Raw genomic sequence first — 21,503 nt, forward strand, 5'->3', positions numbered from 1 at the left:
CCGTGCACTCGACCTCTGACAAACTACTGCAACTACCAGTAGCACTTCATCAACACCTGTGTGTCAGTTCGCTGACTGCACGAGCCACGTTGTCTGACGTACATAAAGTCACCTTGCGATTTTCCCACGGAGAAAAACATGTCGTGTTTAAATCCAAAAACACAAAATGCAAAAAAATTTATAAATTACTTGCATGATGTACTAAATGTAGTCAAAAAGTAAATCACATTACTCAAATGGACTATAAATCGCGAGATGAATCTAATGAGCCTAATTAGGGCTTGATTAGACACTAAATTGATACAGTAATGCTACAGTAAACATGCTTTCATGATCTTCTAGTTAGGCTCATTAGATTCGTCTCGTAGATCTATAATTAGTTTTATGATTAGTCTACATTTAATACTTCAAATATTAAAAATTTCCTTCCAAAAACGCACTCAGGGGAGGCGGCGGCGCGCTGCGGCGCGGCCTAGAGCGGCACAGGGGCGGCCAGCAGTGGGCGACGGCTTGGCGGTAGCGGCGGCACCCAAAAACGAGCGTGGAAACTGCGGGAACGTGCCAGAACGAGGAGAGCATGAGCTTCACTGCATCACCTAGGGTCGATTTGAGCCATTGGGCAAAGGAAACGGTGGCCGGACGATAGAGTTCCACTGTGGGCGGATCTTGAACGGTAATGGAGGCCGACAGCTGGAAAATCCTCTATTCCCGGCGAGATGGGGGTCGGTGCTCGGGTCTGAGGGGTCGTGGAGGGAGCTAGGGAGGTAAAGGAGCTTCGAGTGCGATGGATTTGAAATCGATGGAGAGAACTGCGTGGATTTCGCCGGCGAAGGCGAGTTGCTCGAGCTCCGTTAATGGTGGCCGGAGGAAGAAGAAATACCGAGCGTGCGAGAGAGAGGAGGGCGAGGCGGCGGCGGCGGCCTACTCCCACACGGGGCCTCAGGGAGGTGCCCACGTTCTGGAAGGGCCAGTGCGCGGCAGGCGCCGGGTTCAACCCCTCCGCCTGCAACCGGAAGCTTGTCGGCGCGCGCTTCTTCAACAGGGTACGAGGCCGCCATGGGGCCCATGGACACGGACCGGGTGTCGTGCTCCCCGCGCGACGACGACGGCCACGGCACGCACACGTCCTCCACGGCCGCCGGCGCCGCTGTGCCCGACGCCAGTCTGTTTGGGTTCGCGGCCAGGACGCAGCGCAGCATGGCGTGCTCTCGCTCTGGCTTGGCAGCAAGAAGAAGAGGCAAAAAGGAAGGCTCTAGTGCTTACTTTCACTTACATGTGGGGTCCGTGGCAGCTTCTGTCGCCGTAACAACAGAATTTAACGGAATGGCATCGAAGAAATGAAACATTAAATTCTGATTGCAACGAAGGAATGACTTATTTTTTAGTGGCATTGAAGGAATTAATATAAATTTTAATGACATTCAAAGAATTAACTCGCTGGATAACGCCGCACGCATGTTCACAGAGTACGCGAGGTCCCGCTCCCGCATGGGTGTCGTAAATAAAAAGCAGGAAAGGCCCTGCAGCCTGCGCCCCCCCCCCCCCCCCCCCCGCCCGCGCCATTGCCGGCCCCCCGCCATGGCCGGCTCCCGGCGGGCCGCAAGGTCCAGGAGCAAGGTGTGAATCCGTGGACCTTGATCGTTGATCCACTAGTCCTCTGCACTCCAGTTCGGTTACGAGCGCCACGTGAAGTGCTGTGAAATCGTTGAAGCCGCGGCCGGCCTGGCGTGTCCTTTGTTAACAAGGAGCAAGGATCACCTACCCCGCTGTGCCCAGTTGCAGCCTCGCAGTCGCAGCACTAGTGTCGCCTTGAAGAAAAAAAAAAGTTATGGCGTTCGAGCGTGCGTCACGCGCATGCACGTTGCGAAATCTCTACTGTTCTTAGGCCAGGATAAAAGCTCGGGTGTGCTTACAGATGTCCAAAAGGGCCGGCCGATGCTGCGGCGCCGGACACGACATTAAAAAACACGACATGAACCCGGTACGGCACGATAGATTTAGTGTCAGTGCCAGCACGAATATGACATAGTGTAATGTGTGGGCTGAACCCCCAGCACACAGTGCCGGCACGGACATGACACGGATAATAGGTCGGCACGGACCTGGCACGGTACCTATTTGATATTAGCCGTTAGATCTGATCTACTAGTTGTTAGCCTTACAGGTTTACAGGACCGGGAGGCCACTTAAGACCCGTAACATTGACCGGCGTATATATGCCACGAACGACGCCTCTCACGCTCACCTCTCGCCTCTCCCGCTCCGGCCGCCGATGGTCGTTGTCCTGAGCCATTTAGTCTTGCTCTTGTGCTACACCGTCGTCCTCCTGCTCGACTCCCCTTCTCTTTTCGTACTCGGCTGTCAGATTTAGATCGGAGCCGCAGTCCGGCCGGTAAAGCTGCATTGCGCCTCCATCGTCGGTCCGGCACGGCACTACCACAGGACTTTTTCCCCTTCTAGTCCCATCCTTCTCTCCCATCTCCAGTCTCCTCGGATTCATCCCAAAACCCGAATTTTGAGTATTTTGAGCCTTTTTGTGGTGGCACTAGCACGGCGTGCTAATCGTGCTGCCGGCACGACACGGCACGGTTAAGTGACTATAGTGTAGTGCTGGGGACGAGTGGCCAGCACGCAGTGCCGCACGGTACGGCACGACTAAAGATTAGTGTCGAATAGTATCAGTGTGAAATAATGTTAGTGCAGTGTCGGGTTGGGCTGCACGTTTAGACATTTATAAGTGTGCTAAAGGCACCCTGAGGCAGTGATACGATACGAGTACTCTACAACGCTCCTACGGTGTGCACGGTGTCGCAAAAGTCTACGGGATCATCAAGGTTCACTGTTAACGCGGCGGACGCACAGCCGCCCCCCCTCAACGCGACCGGAGACCAATCGCATTGACATTTGACTGGGGTTGCGACAGCGCTGTTGACTCCGAACCGGCCGGACCTACACCTACTGCGACGAATCATCGATGTCTCTCGACTTATAGACTGGGTTTCTTTTAGCCACCGGTGCGACAAAATTGCCGCCCACCCGTAGCGGTAAACCGGACCGGTTTAATCAGTTATCAGAAAAAACCGGGCATATTCAAAATCCAAACCAAAAACTCATGTTCAACCGGTTCCTATCGGCTAGCCGACCGGTTGGACCGGTTTACCGGTCCGGTTTGATCGGTTACCGATCGGTTTGAGTGGTAACCGCCCAAATTCAAAAAAATTTCTTTTTTGATTTAAATTCAAATGTCCGCAAAGTATACTAAATGAATATTTGTATAATATGTTTTAGCCTAAATGAAACCTTCAACCCTCTTTTATACTATTTTTACATTGTATTTGTATACTTTTATATGCACGTTTTTTGTTTAACTTCAAATGCTCGCAAAGTATACTAAATGAACGAATATTTGAAAAAAATTGACACAATTACATTCGTTGCAACTTGAAGTATTTTTAGAATTTTTTTAAAATTCAAATTTGAATTTTGAATTTGGACCGGTTTGAAACCGGCCGGAACCGAAACCGATCCGGACCGATTTGACCGGTTACCGGTAAAACCAGACCGATTCTGGTCGGGATTGTTAACCCTCTCATGGACCAACGCAACGTTCCTCCAGTACTCTTCTACTAGAGCACGAGATTTCACTGTTTAGCCCTATCTCCATTATCCACTCGCTCCGTTGGCAGATCACATCACATCCTGACGGGGTGTTTAGTTCCCAAATTTTTTTTTACAGTAACCATCACTTCGAATCTTTGGACACATGCACAAAGCATTAAATGCACGTGAAAAAATAACTAATTACACAGTTTAATTGATTAGAACGAGATGAATCTTTTAAACCTAATTAATACATAATTAGACATTAATTACCAAATAATAACGAAATGTGTTACGGTACCCAAAACCAAACTTTTTCACCAACTAAACTCCGCTGAGTAAAATGCACGACCGATGCTTTTATTGTTATCTATCTAGATTTCTAAATTTCTAAAATGCACATATTTAAAATCCACAAACTTGCTAGTTGTGTCATGTGAAGTCAAAATTACCATTTTTATGTTATAAATCTAGAGTACTAATGCTGACGTGAAACTTACATGTTGGCCTAAACTTTTTTTTTGAATTTTTACACTTAGCTCTTATAGTTTCGTTTGAAAACTTTATTTCCGAATGACTGTGTATTCGAAGATCTGTCTCTCTCGTTGACTACTTTTTGACCTGTCTCTCAATGACTGTGTATTCGAAGATCGCAAACAGTAGTCAGCTATGTAGTGCAGAATCGTTTGATTCCACCCATGCCGGGCGGGCGGCTGGCCATTGTCCCATCGAGTCCTCTCTAGACCTGTCGTTCCGTCCCATCAAGATTCCCCGCACAGGACCTGTAATTTGCACACGACGCCGTACATGGCAACATGTGTCTGCGCCGGTGCTTAAAGAAAGGTTTGGGGTTGGGGGCATGGAGCCATGGAGATGGAGGTAGATGGATAGGCGCGGGCGCGCAGGCGCAGCTTCCTGCCTACTAGGGTTGAAAATGGGACGGGAAAATCCCGTCCCGACTGGCTCCGTTTACCGTTTAAACCGATCGTAAACTGTTTTTGCGAAAAAAATGAGAAAATAGGGAAACAAAACGGGAAAACGGGCGGGAACGGGAACAGGAACGGGAACGGTTGGGGTGTTTTCCCGACCGTTTTCACGGTTCCCGTTTTCAGACGGGAAAATTCCCGCGGGAATTCCCGTATTTGTCGTAGTCGGCTGTGTTACCTGTGTTGGAAACGTGAATTGTTGTTTGCATGTGTTCCAACGTGAATTGTGAATTCGTGATTCACTTTACCTGTGTTTCTTAGTTATACGAGTCTTATTTCCATGTTATTTATGCATAGTTGTAATTATTTTATCGAGATAAATGTTTGAAGTGGTTGTATGTATTTTCCCGTTTTGAGTTATCGATTCCCGATCGTAATCGGCATGCTCCCGACCGATTGATTCCGTTCCCGATATCCCGTAATACCGATTTCGTTTTCCCGTCCGATTTTCCCGTTCCCGTTTCCGTTCCCAACCAAAAAATACAGTTGCGGGAACGGTTGAGGGGTTTTCCCGACCGTTTTCATCCTACTACTGGTGCCTACTGCTGCCGCGAGCTCGCGGGGCAGGAAAGCGGCCGCCGGCCGGGCGCGTTTGCGCACAGCTGCGTGCCCGCAGCACGGCCGTTGGCAGGGCGGACGCCTGGCCCTGGCCGCCAAAGGGTTCGCACGTTCCCCCCTCCTGCGATCCAGGACGGCTGGACGGGGCTCTGCGAGCCAGCGGCGTCACGGGCACGGACTCCGACTGTGCTGCACCCAGGTGAACCGCTCGTACAGCAAGCATCAAAGGTAGAGGTAGCCTCGTCGATGGCCCAGGGCCCCAGGCCCCCCCTGCCGTGCGGGGCTTGTTTTTACGGGGGGCGCCAGGTAGCCTCGTCGAGTATATCACTGTGGCACAGTACCAGCGGCCGCCGCAGCAATGAGACAAAAGAGAACGGACAAAGGCGAGGTGCTAGAGCACGTGCGGATGACCCACCCGTGCCGACGCTAACCAAACAAACAAAGCTTATTTCCCTATAAAAAATGAACAAATTAATGAGTAAAACGAACTGGAATTAAGAGCACGGACAACCTCACAGCCACGGTCCAAACGTTCTTAGCGCCGCCCCTTCTCAAGACCGGCGGCACTCAAAACCGAACAAACCCGGAGAAAAAAAAAACGAAAAAGAGAAGGCACGGCCCCGCCCCACCCTGCCATGCGCGTACGAGCACGCTGACAGACACATGCAACGAGGTGCATGGCGCTCAGCGCAGCAGCTCAGGGATGGAAAGAGAGCGGGTGCCTGTGTCTCAGAGACGGCAGCCGGTCGCCCTTGGCCTCTGGCCTGCGAACAAGCAGCCCCCGCTTGCCAAACAGAGCATTTCGGGGCCTTTTCTACGCCTCCCGTCCCACCCCTCTGCAACCACATGCTGCCCTGCCCGTCTGGCGGGGCGGCCCTGCACGCGATGCCACGGCGCGAGGCGCGTCCAAGCAAACCGGTTGGTCGCGCTGCCTGCAGCCAGCGTGCGCATGGCATGGAGACGACGGCGGCGGGGGCAGCGTGGCCGCGCAGGCCGGCTCGTCGCGTGGCTGGCGCCGGACGCTTCCGTGATCCCTTCCCAGTCCCAGCGCCGCGCCGCGCCGCGCGACGCTTCGCCTGCTGGTCCGGCCGGTCGGGCTAAAGATTCGCCGGCCGGGATGAGGTCGCGATCGGCGCCCTCCGCCGCCGCTGCGGCGCGTCCACACCGAGTGTCCGAGTTGCCGTCTGCGCCGGTCGGTTTCAGCACGTGGCGGCAGGTCCCAGGCCGGGGGCGCAGACCATGTGCTCGCCGGGGGCCGCGATCTTGGTCGCATGCCCGGGTGCAACGGCTTGCCGGCTCCGTCGTTGCGCGCCCGTGCTCGTGTCTGACGCGGCGCCGCTGTTCCCCGATCTACGTGTTCCACAGTGCTGCCCGCCGCGACGGCGCGCCCACCGGCGGTGGCTGCATCAATGGGGCGCGGGCAGGGTTCACAATTTCGTTTTTATTGTTCCGAATTTCGTTTTTTGACTAAAGTTTGACTTTCATATTTTTGAATTTAAAACCGAAATCACGCACTTTCCAGACCGAAATTCGCTTCCCGGTGTAGTCCGAAAACGAAAAATTTCACTAAAATTCGGTGAAATCCCGCCGAAATTGTGAACCCTGGGCGCGGGTGACGTGAGGCGATACGGTAGCAGTTCACCTGCTGCCGATCGGGTTCTGAGTTTCTGACGGTGCATCCGGGGCATGCAGTTTGCATTTGTGCCTTCGATGCTTCCCGTGAGCACAACACCAACGGGTTGTGAACTGGTCTAGCTTCACCAGGAAAAAAGAAGTCCATTCGTTTCTGAGGAAGAAAATCATCGAACATTCCCTTCAGCAACAGATCAGTGGATGAGACCAACGCCATGACCAGCAGAGGCGACGGATCACGCATCATTGCGAGTTGGTAGAGGCTGTGTGTTAGATGGAGTGAAAAGGATGCGAAAAGTCACATCGACGTTGTAGTACACTGTAGCACTTTTCGTTTGTTTGTGGTAAATATTGTCCTAACATGATCTAACTAGCCTCAAAAGATTCGTCTCGCAACGTACATCAAAACTATACAATTAGTTTTTTTATTTACCTACATTTAGTACTCCATGCATAGATCATTTGTTATATTTAATGTTTCGATGCGATGGAAATATGATGGAAAGTTTGGATTTTTGGGGAGTTTTGGGGCATCTAAACACACCCAGAGTATCGAGATTCTTGTGAGGGGTCAGAACCACAAAAAAATTGTCTTTCGGAAAGGAAAAACAAACAAAATAATTGGACCGGCCGGGAACGAGTCATCCATCAACTACTAAATATAGTCCTTGCCATCATCACAGGGCCTAAACCGTCAATGGAGGGCGATGGTTGGAGGCGCGTCGCTTTCGCCAGTGCTTCATCATGCAGTACGACGAGGCGACGATCAGAACAGAGCATGGCGCACTCGCACCTCCATGCTGCGTTGCCAGGCTTTCGTCCGTCCTCGCCTCCTCGGCCCCCATCCATCGGGTGCTAACGGCCACCCCTCTCATGCTCTTCCATTCTCTACCAAAGGCGGTGGGCACAGAGGGACTGTGCACGGGTGCTTTGGATTCGAGCTGATCATTGGTACAGCCAAACAGGCACCAAATCCAGCTTAAATCCGGCACAGGGCTCCTCCTGCACGAAGCCACCAGAAAAAAAAAACCCCGGACTAACATCCACAGAGCATGGCGATCGGCAATGCCGGTGTCATCTTCCAGCAAGGCATCATGTGGCACTATCACGCTGTAGATGTGTAGGGAATGAAATGGATGCTGTAGCTTGATGGCTGCGCAAGGTGGCAACGAAAATGTTGTATGTAGCTCGTGTGACCACTGACCACTGACCACCCACCAACCCATCCATCCAGGACGAGAATGCCTGGCGATGAACAGGCAGGGGGGCACCCATGGCCACGAGCCTCTTCAAGGCTCTGCTTTTTTGTTTGGTGACGCAGTACGGGTCTCTGAATTCCCTCACTACTAATACCTCCACAAACAAACTTTAAATGTTAGTGTGCTAACTTTTCGGAGAAGGCAAAGGCAAATTCGACAAAACTAGCGACAAATCTACCTGCGGTGTGTTTAGATCCCAAAACCCCACAAAATCCAAACTTTCCGTCACATCAAAATCAAATCGAAATATTAAATATAGCAAATGACCTATGCATGGAGTACTAAATGTAGGTAAATAAAAAATTAATTGTATAATTTTGATGTACGTTGCGAGACGAATCTTTTGAGCCTAGTTAGGTCATGGTATGACAATATTTAAAAAAATAAACGAAAAGTGCTACAGTGTGCTACAGTGTCCGATGCGACTTTTTCTTCCACTTTTTCGAAGGATCTAAACACACCCCCGATGCTTCGGATGATTCTTCTGCCGGTCAAGCTTCCTTTGAGGTTTCATGTGAAGTCACCATTAATCGCTAGCTCCCTGTATCAACATCAAAGCCGGTACGGAGTGCACACTGGCAACATTCGGAGGCAGCTTTGAATTCCCTGCGATCCCAATCTCTCATTACCGCTAGGCAATGGCGCTGATAAAGACATGTACTGCTCACATTAGTGTTGCTACTAATAACACACCACCGATCTAATAACTTGGAGAGCTTTATTTATTTATTGGAAGAAAAGAAGTAGTAGCCGGTTACAAAACAGCCAGCCAAGAGAATATACTAGCAGATACTGCCATCAAATGGCCGAATCTTCAGACACGGGATCAGAATAGAAGTGCACCCGGCTGTATCCGGCCTCCTTTTCCTGCCTCCATTTGTGATCCAACTAATATTTTTTTAAAAAAATAAATGATTCAACCAATAATCACAGGAGCCGAAAGCCGGAGCGCGTGGGCCCCTGGACAAGACTAGTTTAGGGGCGAAAGAAGGCGGGTGGGAGCTGGAAGCACACACGGAAAAATTCCGCGGCGGCTGTTCCCCGGTGGAACGGCGGGCGGTTGGGCGTGTTTAGTTGTTTACCTGTAAAAATTTTGTAAAGGAATTTTATTAATTTGAAGTACTAAATGAAGTTTATTTATAAAACTTTTTGCACAGATTGATTGTAAATCGCGAGACGAATTTAATGATACTAATTAATACATAATTAATCCATAATTAGCAGATAGTTACTGTAGCATCACTATTGCAAATCATAAATTATAGTAGGTTTATTAGATTTGTCTCGCGATTTACAACCCATCCATGCAAAAAAATTTATAAATAAAATTCATTTAATACTCTATGCATGTGTCAAAATATTCATGGGTAAAAATATAAACAGTCCTAAAAAAAGGCCGATGGTGAAGGTGGTGGCCTGGGAAAGCTCAGTGCAGCTGCAGCCAGCGTTGGCGTCGCCTCACCGGCACTCGGAGCCTCGCCGCAGCACACCGACACCTCCCGGGCCCCGGCTTCTCCTCCCACACCAAGCACAAAACCCTCCCCCCGCTCGCCTCCCGAAACACGCGCAAAGGTTTCGAGCGTCGAGACGGCAGGAGGGGAGCGACGCCCTCGTGCCCAGGGTTAAAAAAACCGCTGGGAACCGGACCGGTTACCGCGGTTACCGGTCTAACCGGCCCGGACCGGTTCCGGTTCCGGCCGGTTCAAACCGGGCCCAAATTCAAATTTTAAATTTGAATTCTAAAAAATGGAAAAATCTCCAAAAAATCTTAAAAATATTTCAAGTTGTGACGAATTTAATGATGTCAAATTTTTTCAAATATTCGTTCATTTAGTATACTTTGCGAGCATTTGAAGTTAAACAAAAAAACGTGCATACAAAAGTATACAAATACAATGTAAAAGTAGTAAAAAAAGGGTTGGAGGGTTCATTTAGGCTAAAACATGTTATACAAACATTCATTTAGTATACTTTGCGGATATTTGAATTTAAACAAAAAAAGAAAAAAAATTGAATTTAGTGGGTTACCAGTCAAACCGACCGGTTACCAGTCAAACCGACCGGTAACCGGTCAAACCGGACCGGTAAACCGGTCTAACCGGCCGGTTAACCGTTCGAAACCGGTATAACTGCGGGTTTTGAATTCAAATTTGAGTTTGACCGGTTTTTACCGGTAACCGGTCAAACCGGACCGGTTAGCCGGAACCGGACGCCGGCGGTTCGGTCCGGTCGGTCGGATAAAAAAACCCTGCTCGTGCCACTTCCGCGCCGCCGTTCGTTCTCCGGAGCCTGCCGGTGGCGTTGCGTCATCCGCACGCTGAGTCGCGGTTAACGATGAGGGGAAGCTTGCTTAGCTCTGTTAAGCTCCTCTTTTCATGGCGGTGGAAAAAAAAAGAAATGCACCAACGTGAGCTTAACCCGTGCAGGTGTCTTCTTCTCGGGGCCCTGCCGCCATCGTTTCACGACGGTGGTTAGCACGAGACCAACTGATTGCCGAGCGAGGGAGCGAGCTCGGCAAGTGGCTCCAATGGCTACCGGACGATACAGCTAGTGCCATTAAAACAAGTCACAGCTCACCAGATAGGCCCGAGACAGACCGGCCGGGGCAAACAAGCGAACGGGTCCACCGATGGACAAAGCAATTAGAGACGCTTTTTTTGCTCAATAAGCCTTCTTTTTCTAGTGAAATGCAGTACTACTGTCTGATAGTGGCAAAAGAATCTTTTCATGCTGGTTAGGGTTAGCTACGGGATGCTGTAAGCAAAGATTGGGACTGGATAGGACATATGTAGAACAGGATGAAGCTAAAGATCTCATGAGGAAAAGCATTTGTGATCAGCATTGTGCCAGCACAGACAGCACTGCAGCAAAACATACAGATCCATCACCAGATTAACAGCACATACTAGTATATACAGAAGGGAAATGTAGACGGGAGTTGTTAGCATTTAGCAGTTAAACTGTTAAAGCACAGATAGTATTACAGGGCAGCTACTACCAACTTACACTTCATTCATCACTACTAAAAAGCAAGAAACCAAAAACTGTCGACGGTAACAGCACCAGGAAGGCACACAAAAGCCTAACGACCACTACTAGATTTTACTTCATCGACCTTGCTTTAGAGTTGACACTGATCGCTCAAGACTCACGACGCAACACCACTTGATCCTGAAAGCAACTTTGGTAGGATAATAGGATCAGTACTAGACGGGCATGCCGAGTCGATCCAGTCTGCCAGATCCCGGGTACGCCTTGTTGGTGAACTTGGCGTGCAGCGAGGCCGCCGACCTCTGCTGCGCCGCGGCCGCCGTCGGCGCGCATGGCCCCGTCAAGTAGGCCTGCGCCGCCGACGCCTTGCGGAGGGAGCTGGACTTGTCGTACTGCGGCCTCTGCTTGGGCGCGCTCTGGGAGCGCGCCTTGGCGCGGAACGACTCCGTGTTGGCCATGTAGTTGGGGTAGTCGGAGTAGCCCCCGAATAGGCTGCGGGAGCACTCGCTCTTGCTCGGGGTGAAGGGCCCCCTCCGGGAGCTCCCCGGCCGCGACGACGCCGAGAAGAACTGCGGGCTGTCGCAGAGCTCGGCGATGTCCACGGGCAGGCGGAGCGGGCTGAGGGCCTCGCCCATGCCCACCGACGGCGGGCTCGGCATGGACTGCTGCGCGGTAGTGGAGTCCTTGGACGGCGACTCCGGCATGGTCGCGTAGCTCCGGCTGTTCTGGTCGGACGTCATCGTCGAGCACGGCGACTGGTGCTGGTTGCCGCCGCCGCCGCCGCGCCTCTTGGAAGCATACCGCCCTGGCTTGCCGTTGTCCACCTCAAGAATCTTGGCGTTCTTCTCGTCGTCTATGTACCTCTCCTCCACCCATCGGTCCAGCCAGTTCCTCCCGCAAGATTCCGACCTCTCCCTGCCCAGCCTCTCGCTGCCCGGTGTCTTCGACGAGCTCCCCTGCACAGATCACCCCACAATTCGTCACATGGCCCGATTACAGCGCACAAAGAACCCGAAGAACAAAGGAAACACTCAAACGCTGACCTTTAAAGAGCCGGAACGGCCGTGCCTGGGGCCACCCGCCTGATCGTACTTCTCCGGCGTCGGCGGATCCTGCAATGTGCATCGAGGAAGAATCAGAACGCGCCAGGAACGCACCAGGCAAGTGCTGCGAGGCAGCAAGCAAAATCTTCACTCACCGGGTGAGCCGTGACCTGCTGCGAGCGAATTGCGCGGCAGGCGCGGGCGCGCGCCTGGACGCGGACGAGCGCGTGCATGCACCGCAGCGTCTCCGCCGCCTGCCGCCGCACGATGTTGCCCCGGACCAGCGCCTGCAGCTTCACCAGCCCCCGCAGCGCCTTCAGCGCCCGCCTCGCCTTCGCGCGGAACGACAAGCAGGAGCAGAGGGATTAATCAGTAATGGTCCCGTGGCCATGGGCGTCTCACATCTGCAGTGGAAACCAGGGGTGGGCAACTTGGCTGGCATGCCAACTACCACCGCCATTACTACGCCTACGGCGCTAGCACCTTCCAAGAAAAGTAACGCAGTAAACTGGGTGGAAACGGCAAAAAAGGCCTCCCAATTTCTTGTGAAGGAAATGGAGTTAGATGCTTAAAGCGGCCATGGCCATGCCAAGCTTGCTTCCAGAAACGAAGCCTATAGACTAGAGGCAGTAAAGACGATGGCAGGCCACAGGAGCAGAGACACGTGGCTTCTACTAGCTGGAGAGGATGGGGTTACCACAGTACGTTCCACAGGAACACAAGAATTTCTACTCCACCAAACAACAGAACTACAGAAGTGATCTTTGGAAGAAAAAATGTTCCTCCTTCCGTTTCACAGTTTGTATTCTAGGTATGAAGCTAAAAGAGGTGAGTTTTTTTGGAATTTCCACAGGAAATGTAGTAACTGAAGAGTGAAAAAGAGCCCGGGAAAAGCTAACCAGGTAGCCACGGAAAGCGGCCTGGATCCGAACAGCCGCCCACTCCTCCCGCTTGGCGGCGGCCGGCGCGCACCGCCCGCTGCTCGTCAGCCGCACCACGGCGGCGGCCGCCTGCGCCGCGGCGACGGCGGCCTCCGCAACCGCCGCAGTGGCCGCGGCCACCGCGATGGCGCGCTTGCTCTGCTCGTCGTCCGCCTCATCCGGCGCCGGCGCGTAACCCCGGCGAGGCGTCGCCGTGGGCTGCACCGGAGGCGTCGGAGGCCGCGCCGCCGCCGCTGCCGGCGCCTTCTCCCTGAAGGACTTCCCGAACCCCCAGCGCCTCTTTTCCTTCGCGGGCTTCGTCTCGGCGGCCTTCTTGCCGCCGCCGAGCAGCCCGCGCAGCCACCTGGGCGCCCAGCCCATCTCCGACGCTCTACCGCTCCCCGGCCGGCGGCCGCATGAGGCTTTCTCGTTCCAGCACTTGGCCGGAGGAGCAGTGGGGGGAAAGAAAGAGCGGGAGATGAAACCAAAGCAGTGAAACGCGCACACGCTGAGAAAGGGGCAGCAGGAGAGAAAGGAAGGGTCTAGTGGAGGATTTAGAGGGGCTAGTCTTATAGAGGAAGCACAGACGGTGGGGGCCCTCTGGCCGAAATTGTTTATCCTATTCGGGGACGATAGTGCTAAACTGTTGAAGCGTTTTTAATGCGCGGCGGCAAAACTGTGTAATTAGACTTATTTGGAGGGGGGCATGTGGAAAATGATAGGGGCGTTGATCCTCTGCTCCGCCGACCGCCGGTTGCATGGCCAGCACGGTGTTTGACGGGCTGACTGTTGGTCAAACGCGGCTAGAAATTGTGTTTTTCCGGTACAAAGTGAAATAATTAACTGCCAAATTAGGGGGTTTGAGAGAAGGCTGGAAATGAAAGTCAGACTAATTTCACATGAGAAAGTTTAGATCACATTTCTAAGAAATCTTGATCTTTAAGGAACTTATCTAGTTATCTGGTAATACTACATGTGAAGAAATATAATGACTTTCCACATTTGATTAGAGTTGAGGCTATTTTCACTAGCGATCGCTTCCTTCGTGGTGATGATAATATTAAGGTTTAATGCTACTATGGTGGTAGTGCTAAACATCGGTGGGAGATGTTTAGCATCTCGACGGACTAATCTTTTTGTACAATCTTATGTTTAACAAAAAGAACAACGGTTGGAGAGCTCTACCTTATGCTAGTGCCACGAACATTACAACTACTATCTTATTAGAAAAAAGATATATGGACATAAACGAATTCTTCGAATCCATAACTAAACTACATAGAAAATAAAATTGGGTGCATCAAATAAAATATAAATAAAAGATAGCCAACACACACACACACACACTTCTTCATAACTATCCAGTTTTTGCTGCTATTATTGAAAATCCTAACACTTTGCCTCTCCCTCCTGGCTATGCAACCACACCTGCTTCCTCCATAAATTAACATCCTCGACACTTCCTCTCAATGTTTTAGTCATACATCACATGTAGTGGATGCTCGTCTACCTCCACCATTACATCTTTTGTTGAGCTACAACTCCAATGGATAATTGGCTACAATGATCGTCGCTTGACTAACTCACGAGGTGTATTCCAAAGGGTAATAGAGGAAAATGGCCTAAGACGAGCAAGTGTTTTCACCTTGTATGCGACTGCCTTCATCTTTGTTTGGGCAGCAAGGCACCGTTGTATATCCTATTTGGTGTTTCGGGATCAGGGTCGTGTTGAAATGGGTATCTAGGGGTGGGGGTGCAACTACCGTGCTGGCAAAATTACCTGCTTAATCTTTTCTCTAAATAATTGAGCATTTTTGTAGCCCATGAAGCCATGATGCAGGGAGGCAACAGAGAGTTTACTTCAGCAATTTGAGAAACCCGATATTTTATACGGACATTTTTTTCCTTAAGCAATTGTATTGTTCCTACTAGTGTAACTAAGAGCATGTTTGGATGATGATGAGAATCAATGCACCTCTTTGTTAACATTGCTTAAGGTGCGGCTAATAACATGTTGCTCACACCACACGCATGGTTCAACAAAGAATTAAGTTTATTATTGGTATTATTTTAAATAGTGGGCTATATCGTTGCTATAGCGGTGTTATAGTGATTTTCGCAGAGATGCCGCTACGATTACTGCAGTACAAAAAAAACACGCTACAACGGTGTTAATAATATTTTAAAAAACCTGCCGCTATAGCTCGCTATTTAAAACATTGATTACTGGTGAACCACATCACAGCCAAGATCACCCAAACCGTGGCAATCGGCATGGCAATATTTATCCAAGCACCGAACACGCTCCAGAGAGAGTCCCGTGCCTCAGAAGATCCCCGTCCCTGCTCCACTGTTCCTCCCCTCGAACGACTCGGATCCCCGGGGTCAGAGTCAGACATTTCCTCGACGGCCCACTGCGATGACAGCGGAAAGACCACAACATCAACAGTGAAATTCGCCGTCTCCGTGACGCCCTCCTCCAGTCGTCCTCCTGCAGGCTGCAGCCCTGCTCTGGGTGCGTCGTCTATCCCTCCTCTTGCCTCTGGGCGCGAACGGCGCACCTCCCGTGGCGCGAACGGGGCACGCCCGTCGGATCCCCCCGGCCGTCCCGCCACCGCGCGCCACGCGTCCCCCTGCACCGCACCTAGGCACCGAGCCGGGCCCGTCCGCCTCCCGTTGGTGCGTGCTCTCGCTCTCGTCCTCGGCTGGCAAGGGAAGCTGACGACGTTGAGGGTGGGGGGGGGGGGGGGGGGGCTCGGCCTCTCGTACCCGCTGCCGCTAGGGCGCCGGGACGTCCGGGGGCTGTGCCAGGCAGCCAGCCTTTGGCCCCGGAAACAGCACGAGCCTACCCGCGCAGGCCGGGGAGCCTATCTATCGATCCGTCGTACTGTCGTAGCCTCCTGACATGGGGCGAGGGTGGTGGCGGGAGCGAGCGAAAGGCTAGACGAGGAGCAGAGCCGGGGCGAGGAGAGAGAGAGGACGATCACGTGAACGGACTGCCGGATTCGTGCTTGCGTTGCGTTACGTGACCTGGCATGTGGGGCCGGGCGGGGCTTGCCAGGTCGGATTCTCCCGTTGCTTGCTTGGGATAGATGGTGTGGGTTGGCGTCACCTATTATTATCTGGGCCGTCCTTACGTCGGGCTCTGCCAGCGGCAGCCCGGTACACCCTCAAGCTGGGCTGCAGCCTTCAAGGCCCAAAATGCGGTTGCTTTTCCAAAAGAAAGAGGGTGCACTTTAGGCATTTTTTAAATAAAGTCAGTCGGTAATAACAGGGCGAAAGGGAACATAATTGACCACAATCTAGGTCTTGTTTAGTTGCAAAATTCAAAATTTCAAAACTATCATATCGAATAGGAATTTTGTATGCATAGAGTATTAAATCTAGACGAAATAAAAAATTAATTGCATAGTTTGTTTGTAAATTACGAGACGAATCTAATGAGCCTAATTAGATTATGATTAGACACCAAATTGCTACAGTATCCATGAACTAATGACATATTAATTAGTCTTAATAAATTCATCTCGTAGTTTACAGACGAGTTCTGTAATTAGTTTTATGATTAGTCTATATTTAATATTTTAAATATAAAAAATATATTATTTCAAAAAAATTACAGACGCAACTAAACAGCGCCCTAACTTCGATAGCGGCCGTGCGGCGGCCCCCTCAAACTTGTAGCAGTACGTGGCGCAATGATCGGTTTGCTGCTTATGATCAATAGTTATTTTCTTCTTATTCTGAAAAAAAGCAATACTACTAGGATTGGATAGCTTCCTTCACGAAAGGCGACGGGGTGGCATCATTTCTGATGGCCTGTTTGACAGTTTGAGCGATCCTCGTTTCGGCCTCGGTATTTCCAAAAGCTGTTACCCCCAGCGCAAGCGACAGCCAAATCGAAGCGCTACGCCGCCAGCTCGTTTGGTCCATGGCTTTTGCCTGAACCATGCGTGCAGAGTGCAGACTGTCGAGTGGTGGTGGTACCATAACCACAGTAACATAAGTACAGTGGTAATGAACTAGTTTGTCTATCAATCCGATTCAACTTGGATATACAGTATCATGCATGTCTTTGACTTCGAGTAAGCCAGGCTAAGCGTAATCATTTTTTTTGTTGAAGAAATGGCTAAACCTAATCTTCAGAACTACTCTGATGCTGCAGAGAGTCTGCAAAGAGTATGTATTTTGATTTTTGATGCTCTTTCTGCCCTGGGCGTGGATGGAAAGAGACAAGGGCGGCAAGAGCAATACCCGTCACATCGAATCTTCGAATACATATATGAAACATTAAACGCACAGGCAAGAGCAGTACCCGTCACATCGAATCTTCGAATACATGTATGAAACATTAAACGCACACAGTCTAACTGATTTGTACGAGCTAAATTTTTTAATCCTAATTAGTACATAACTAGCAAGGTGGCCCGCGCTAATAGCGCGAGTAGCTAGTTTTTTATTTAATTCTTTAAAAATATTTACATTGAAAGAAGAGATGTATTTTGTAATTTATTTACCTCTCATTTGCTCTTGTTGAATATTATACTACTTGCAGCTTTCTATGCATAGGAGTTCATATTAATCATCACTTTTTATATTGCTTTATTCTATATTATAGTTGCATATTTTAGTACTTAAACCTGCAAAATCTAAATTTGAGGATTGAATTCAATTTTGGATCACCTTGAATACGGAGCAAATTATACATAATTGTATTCATATAAAGTTTTTTATAATTATAAAATATATTTATATGTATTTGATAGTTATGTTTGCCAACAATCTGTAACTTAGATGTTGGAGTTCGATTTGTATCTTGCAATATTTTGATTAATATTTAGCGAAAATATATCTAGTGTAGTTGTTAGAGCACTTAAGTAGCATCTAGCAGATCTAGACTTGACTCATCATCGGAGCGAAATAAAAATGATCATGGATTAGACAAAAAAAAGTTTTGTTAAAAAATAAGTTGAGGCCTCCTGCTGGCTTTGGTAAATAAATGTTATGCAAAACTTATATATATGCGTGCTATGTTAATGCATATATATTTTAAATTTTTTTATTTAACCGAACCTATTATTATTTTTCCCACTTTGGTTATTGCACAATTTATTTCTTTTTAGCCCATATGACTGCATATATTAGTCTACTTTAGAGTTTTGTTATCTCGGTGATAGATAGTTCCATATATATCTTTGTTGTTGTTTCTAACTCTTTTCTTTATTTTTCATTTTCTCTAGCAATTTTTATTGATTTCTCTGTCTTCTATTTTGTTCCTCGGTATATTTGAAATCGATTAGTGTGTATCGCATCCGATGCATCTAATGGAGAAGTTTCCTGTTTAGTATTGTACCTCAGGGTTTTTTTCTGAGCGAAGAGGAGCATCGACAACGTACATTTGTTTGAATCATTTGATTTTGTATTGTAGGCAATCGACTTTGAGATAGATTAGCAGGGCTTCAGGCCTGTATCTGTGGCTAAAATAATTTTAGTTGTGGCTTCTTTGATGGAGCAGCTTTTTTTATGGATATAGAGCTGTTTTGAAAACCGTTCGGTAGAACTGCTTCTTCTATTTTTTCATGAATATATGAAAGATGTTAAATGTCCAACAGGACATGGCTATAATTTAATATTTTTCTCATTCTAATGATATTATTTATAGACTAAACCAATAAATTCACTTTTGACTTTTCTTTTGCCCTCATTTTCTCATTTTTCCTGCCTTCTTTTTCTATTCTCCTTTTTCTACTTTCCTTACCCGTTCAATCTTGATGCTTCTTTATCTTTTTCTCTTCTCTTTCTCTATACTTCTTTAGAGGTATCGATCACATTTGTGTTCCATGCCTAGTGTGTACTTATAGAAAATTAGATGGGGATAATAATGTTAATAATTATCTATACTATTTGATTCCTCACATGACTAACTCCCGGATTTTTCCCATGCATCTATTTAGATTGAGCTAATAATAGTCACATTTATTTGTAGGTTTCGGTGCTTTACCCTTTATCCCAGTGATTATTACTTGTATGGAACTATTATATGCCCATAGAATCATAATTCTTTGTTGACCACCATCAGATTAGTTTGTATAACTAAAGTTGTTCAAGAATATGCAATATTTATGATGATAATTCTTGTTTGGAGAAAGCATTGGTTCTTTAGCGGATATTTCTCTCACATTAATTCGTCTGCGTATTCATTGGCCCACACTTACAATCATAAGGTGCCAATGGTCTTGCAATAGATTGCAATATGTGAAACTCTGCGCATCATCATTATTTTTTTGTCCCTATCTTGACGTTTGGTTGCTCCAGAAGAAATGGATTGATTGAGTTCGGCAATGATTTTGAGTAGAATCCAGTGTGCTTCATGCAACTGCATGTATTGCATGACGTTCTTGAGACTCAAAAAGTTGTGATTCGGAATCTCGGGCAAAGACTATGGTCGCGTCGTAGTGCAGTGCGTTCCAAAGATTTTTCAAAGCAATTATCTCTTTCAATAGTACCAATACAATACAACTATGGTCGTGTTGTCACGCTTATGCTGCTGCCATTTTTTTTGCATCTTTAAGGAAGGTTAATGCGAGACATAGATGGTAACATGAGTTTTTATGTCATGCGGACCCTGTATTTAACTTTAATTGGATACATACACTTTTTGGTAGTTTAAAATATTGCATCTCATTAAATTGGACATTGACTCTTTTGTCCAATTTAGATAGTTAGATCTTCATTAAATCGAATGGTGTAAATCTTATACACAAATACTATTTAGATCTTCGTTAATTTGGAGTATTTATTAACTTTATTTGCCATGAAACTCAAACTTGGATTTTTATTATTGCATTTGATACTATTTATTTAGCTATTTTTCTTCTTAATATGATTCATAATCACTACACATATCTACAATAATTTTTTATTCTAGTTCTTGCATTTATCTATTCATTAATCATATTTGATGCCAATTTTTTTATACTTTTAGTTTTAATTTAGCTATTTGGCTAATAATATTTTTTTTTGTGTGCCAATGCTATTTTTTTAATTTTATAATTCCGAATTTGCTTATTTAGTAATTGTATTCAACATGGACTCTTTGGTTAAGTCCTAATTTCCTTATTTTTTTAATTCCAAATTAAGCTATATTTACTAATCGTATTTGGTATGGACTCTTTGTCATGTTTTTTTTATTTTTTTTTAAATTCGAAATTAGCTATTTATTAATCGTATTTGACATATCATCGCGTTTCTTTACTCCATCATCATCACGAAATCGTCTGTCCATCCATCTTCGACATCCCTTCACGTCGGGGCAGTGCCACGACACCGGGGGCACATCGTGTCGGAGGCTCCCTCTGCCAGCCTGTTGCCTGCGACCACCGTGCTGCTAGCTACCAGTAGATGCTAGGAATTCAAGTCAACATTATCTCTTTGCAAAGAGGTATTAACAGTCCAGATTAATTCTAAAACATATGTTTTTCCATCAAGCTCACGTATTACCCATGCCCCCCTCTTCTTCAATCGTCTAGAACGCATAATCCGTTTGCAAAACTTTTAACAGGTACTAACAATATGACATACTAAAAAATTAGTCAACTGACAACAGTTGGACAGTCATAGAATAACGTAGGAATTTTTAGACCCTCTCGTCAAACGTGGTGGTTTGTTTTAACACTCCCTTAATAATATAATAAAATTTATACTTTTAATTTTAAATTTAGCTATGCAGCTAATATTAATTTTTATCTAGTGGTAATGCTATTTTTTTAATTTGATAATTCAGAATTTTCCTATTTAGTAATTGTATTCAACATGGACTCTTTGATTAAGCCCTAATTTCCTTATTTTTTAATTCCGAATTAAACTATTTACTAATAGTATTCAGCATGGACTCTTTGCCATGTCTTAATTTTCCTTAATTTTTTAAATCCGAAATTAGCTATTTATTAACCGTATTTGATATGAATTCTTGAGTTAGTTTGAACCGTTAGATCTTCATAAAATACAACGGTGCAAATTCTTCTCTTTTTTAGATTAGTGTGGGAATTTCTAGATCCTCTCGGCGAACGTGGTGGCTTCTTTTAACACTCCTTTAATAATATAATAGAATTTATACTTTTAATTTTAAATTTAGCTATTCAGCTAATATTAATTTTTATCTAGTGGTAATGCTATTTTTTTAATTTGATAATTCAGAATTTTCCTATTTAGTAATTGTATTCAACATGGACTCTTTGATTAAGCCCTAATTTCTTTATTTTTTTTAATTCCGAATTAAACTATTTACTAATAGTATTCAGCATGGACTCTTTGCCATGTCTTAATTTTCCTTAATTTTTTTAATCCGAAATTAGCTATTTATTAATCGTATTTGATATGAATTCTTGAGTTAGTTTGAATCGTTAGATCTTCATAAAATCCAACGGTGCAAATTTTTCTCTTTTTTAGATTAATGTGGGAATTTCTAGATCCTCTCGGCGAACGTGGTGGCTTCTTTTAACACTCCTTTAATAA

At 47.2% G+C, this 21,503-nt stretch overlaps 1 protein-coding gene across 1 annotated transcript; it reads right to left on the reverse strand.

Moving 5' to 3' along the window:
- Positions 1-10,919: 10,919 nt before the first annotated feature.
- On the reverse strand, positions 10,920-13,527 carry LOC120682550 (protein IQ-DOMAIN 1-like). Its single transcript, XM_039964509.1, has 4 exons — positions 12,969-13,527; positions 12,225-12,401; positions 12,070-12,138; positions 10,920-11,982 (listed from the first exon to the last, which is right to left on the reverse strand). Exons 1-4 carry the CDS (start codon positions 13,368-13,370, stop codon positions 11,242-11,244), a joined length of 1,389 nt encoding a protein of 462 aa, XP_039820443.1. The 5' UTR covers positions 13,371-13,527; the 3' UTR covers positions 10,920-11,241.
- Positions 13,528-21,503: the final 7,976 nt, after the last annotated feature.

Source organism: Panicum virgatum, chromosome 7N (assembly GCF_016808335.1).
Source record: "Panicum virgatum strain AP13 chromosome 7N, P.virgatum_v5, whole genome shotgun sequence".
Classification (NCBI taxonomy): domain Eukaryota; kingdom Viridiplantae; phylum Streptophyta; class Magnoliopsida; order Poales; family Poaceae; genus Panicum; species Panicum virgatum.

Bases quoted from the DNA above. Each gene is read 5' to 3' on its own strand.
- LOC120682550 (XM_039964509.1), bottom strand. From the start codon at position 13,370: ATGGGCTGGGCGCCCAGGTGGCTGCGCGGGCTGCTCGGCGGCGGCAAG. The intron at 12,402-12,968 runs GTTAGCTTTTCC...TTCCGCGCGAAG, and splicing joins CCGCTTTCCGTGGCTACCTG to GCGAGGCGGGCGCTGAAGGC. The intron at 11,983-12,069 runs GTCAGCGTTTGA...TGATCTGTGCAG, and splicing joins GCCGTTCCGGCTCTTTAAAG to GGGAGCTCGTCGAAGACACC.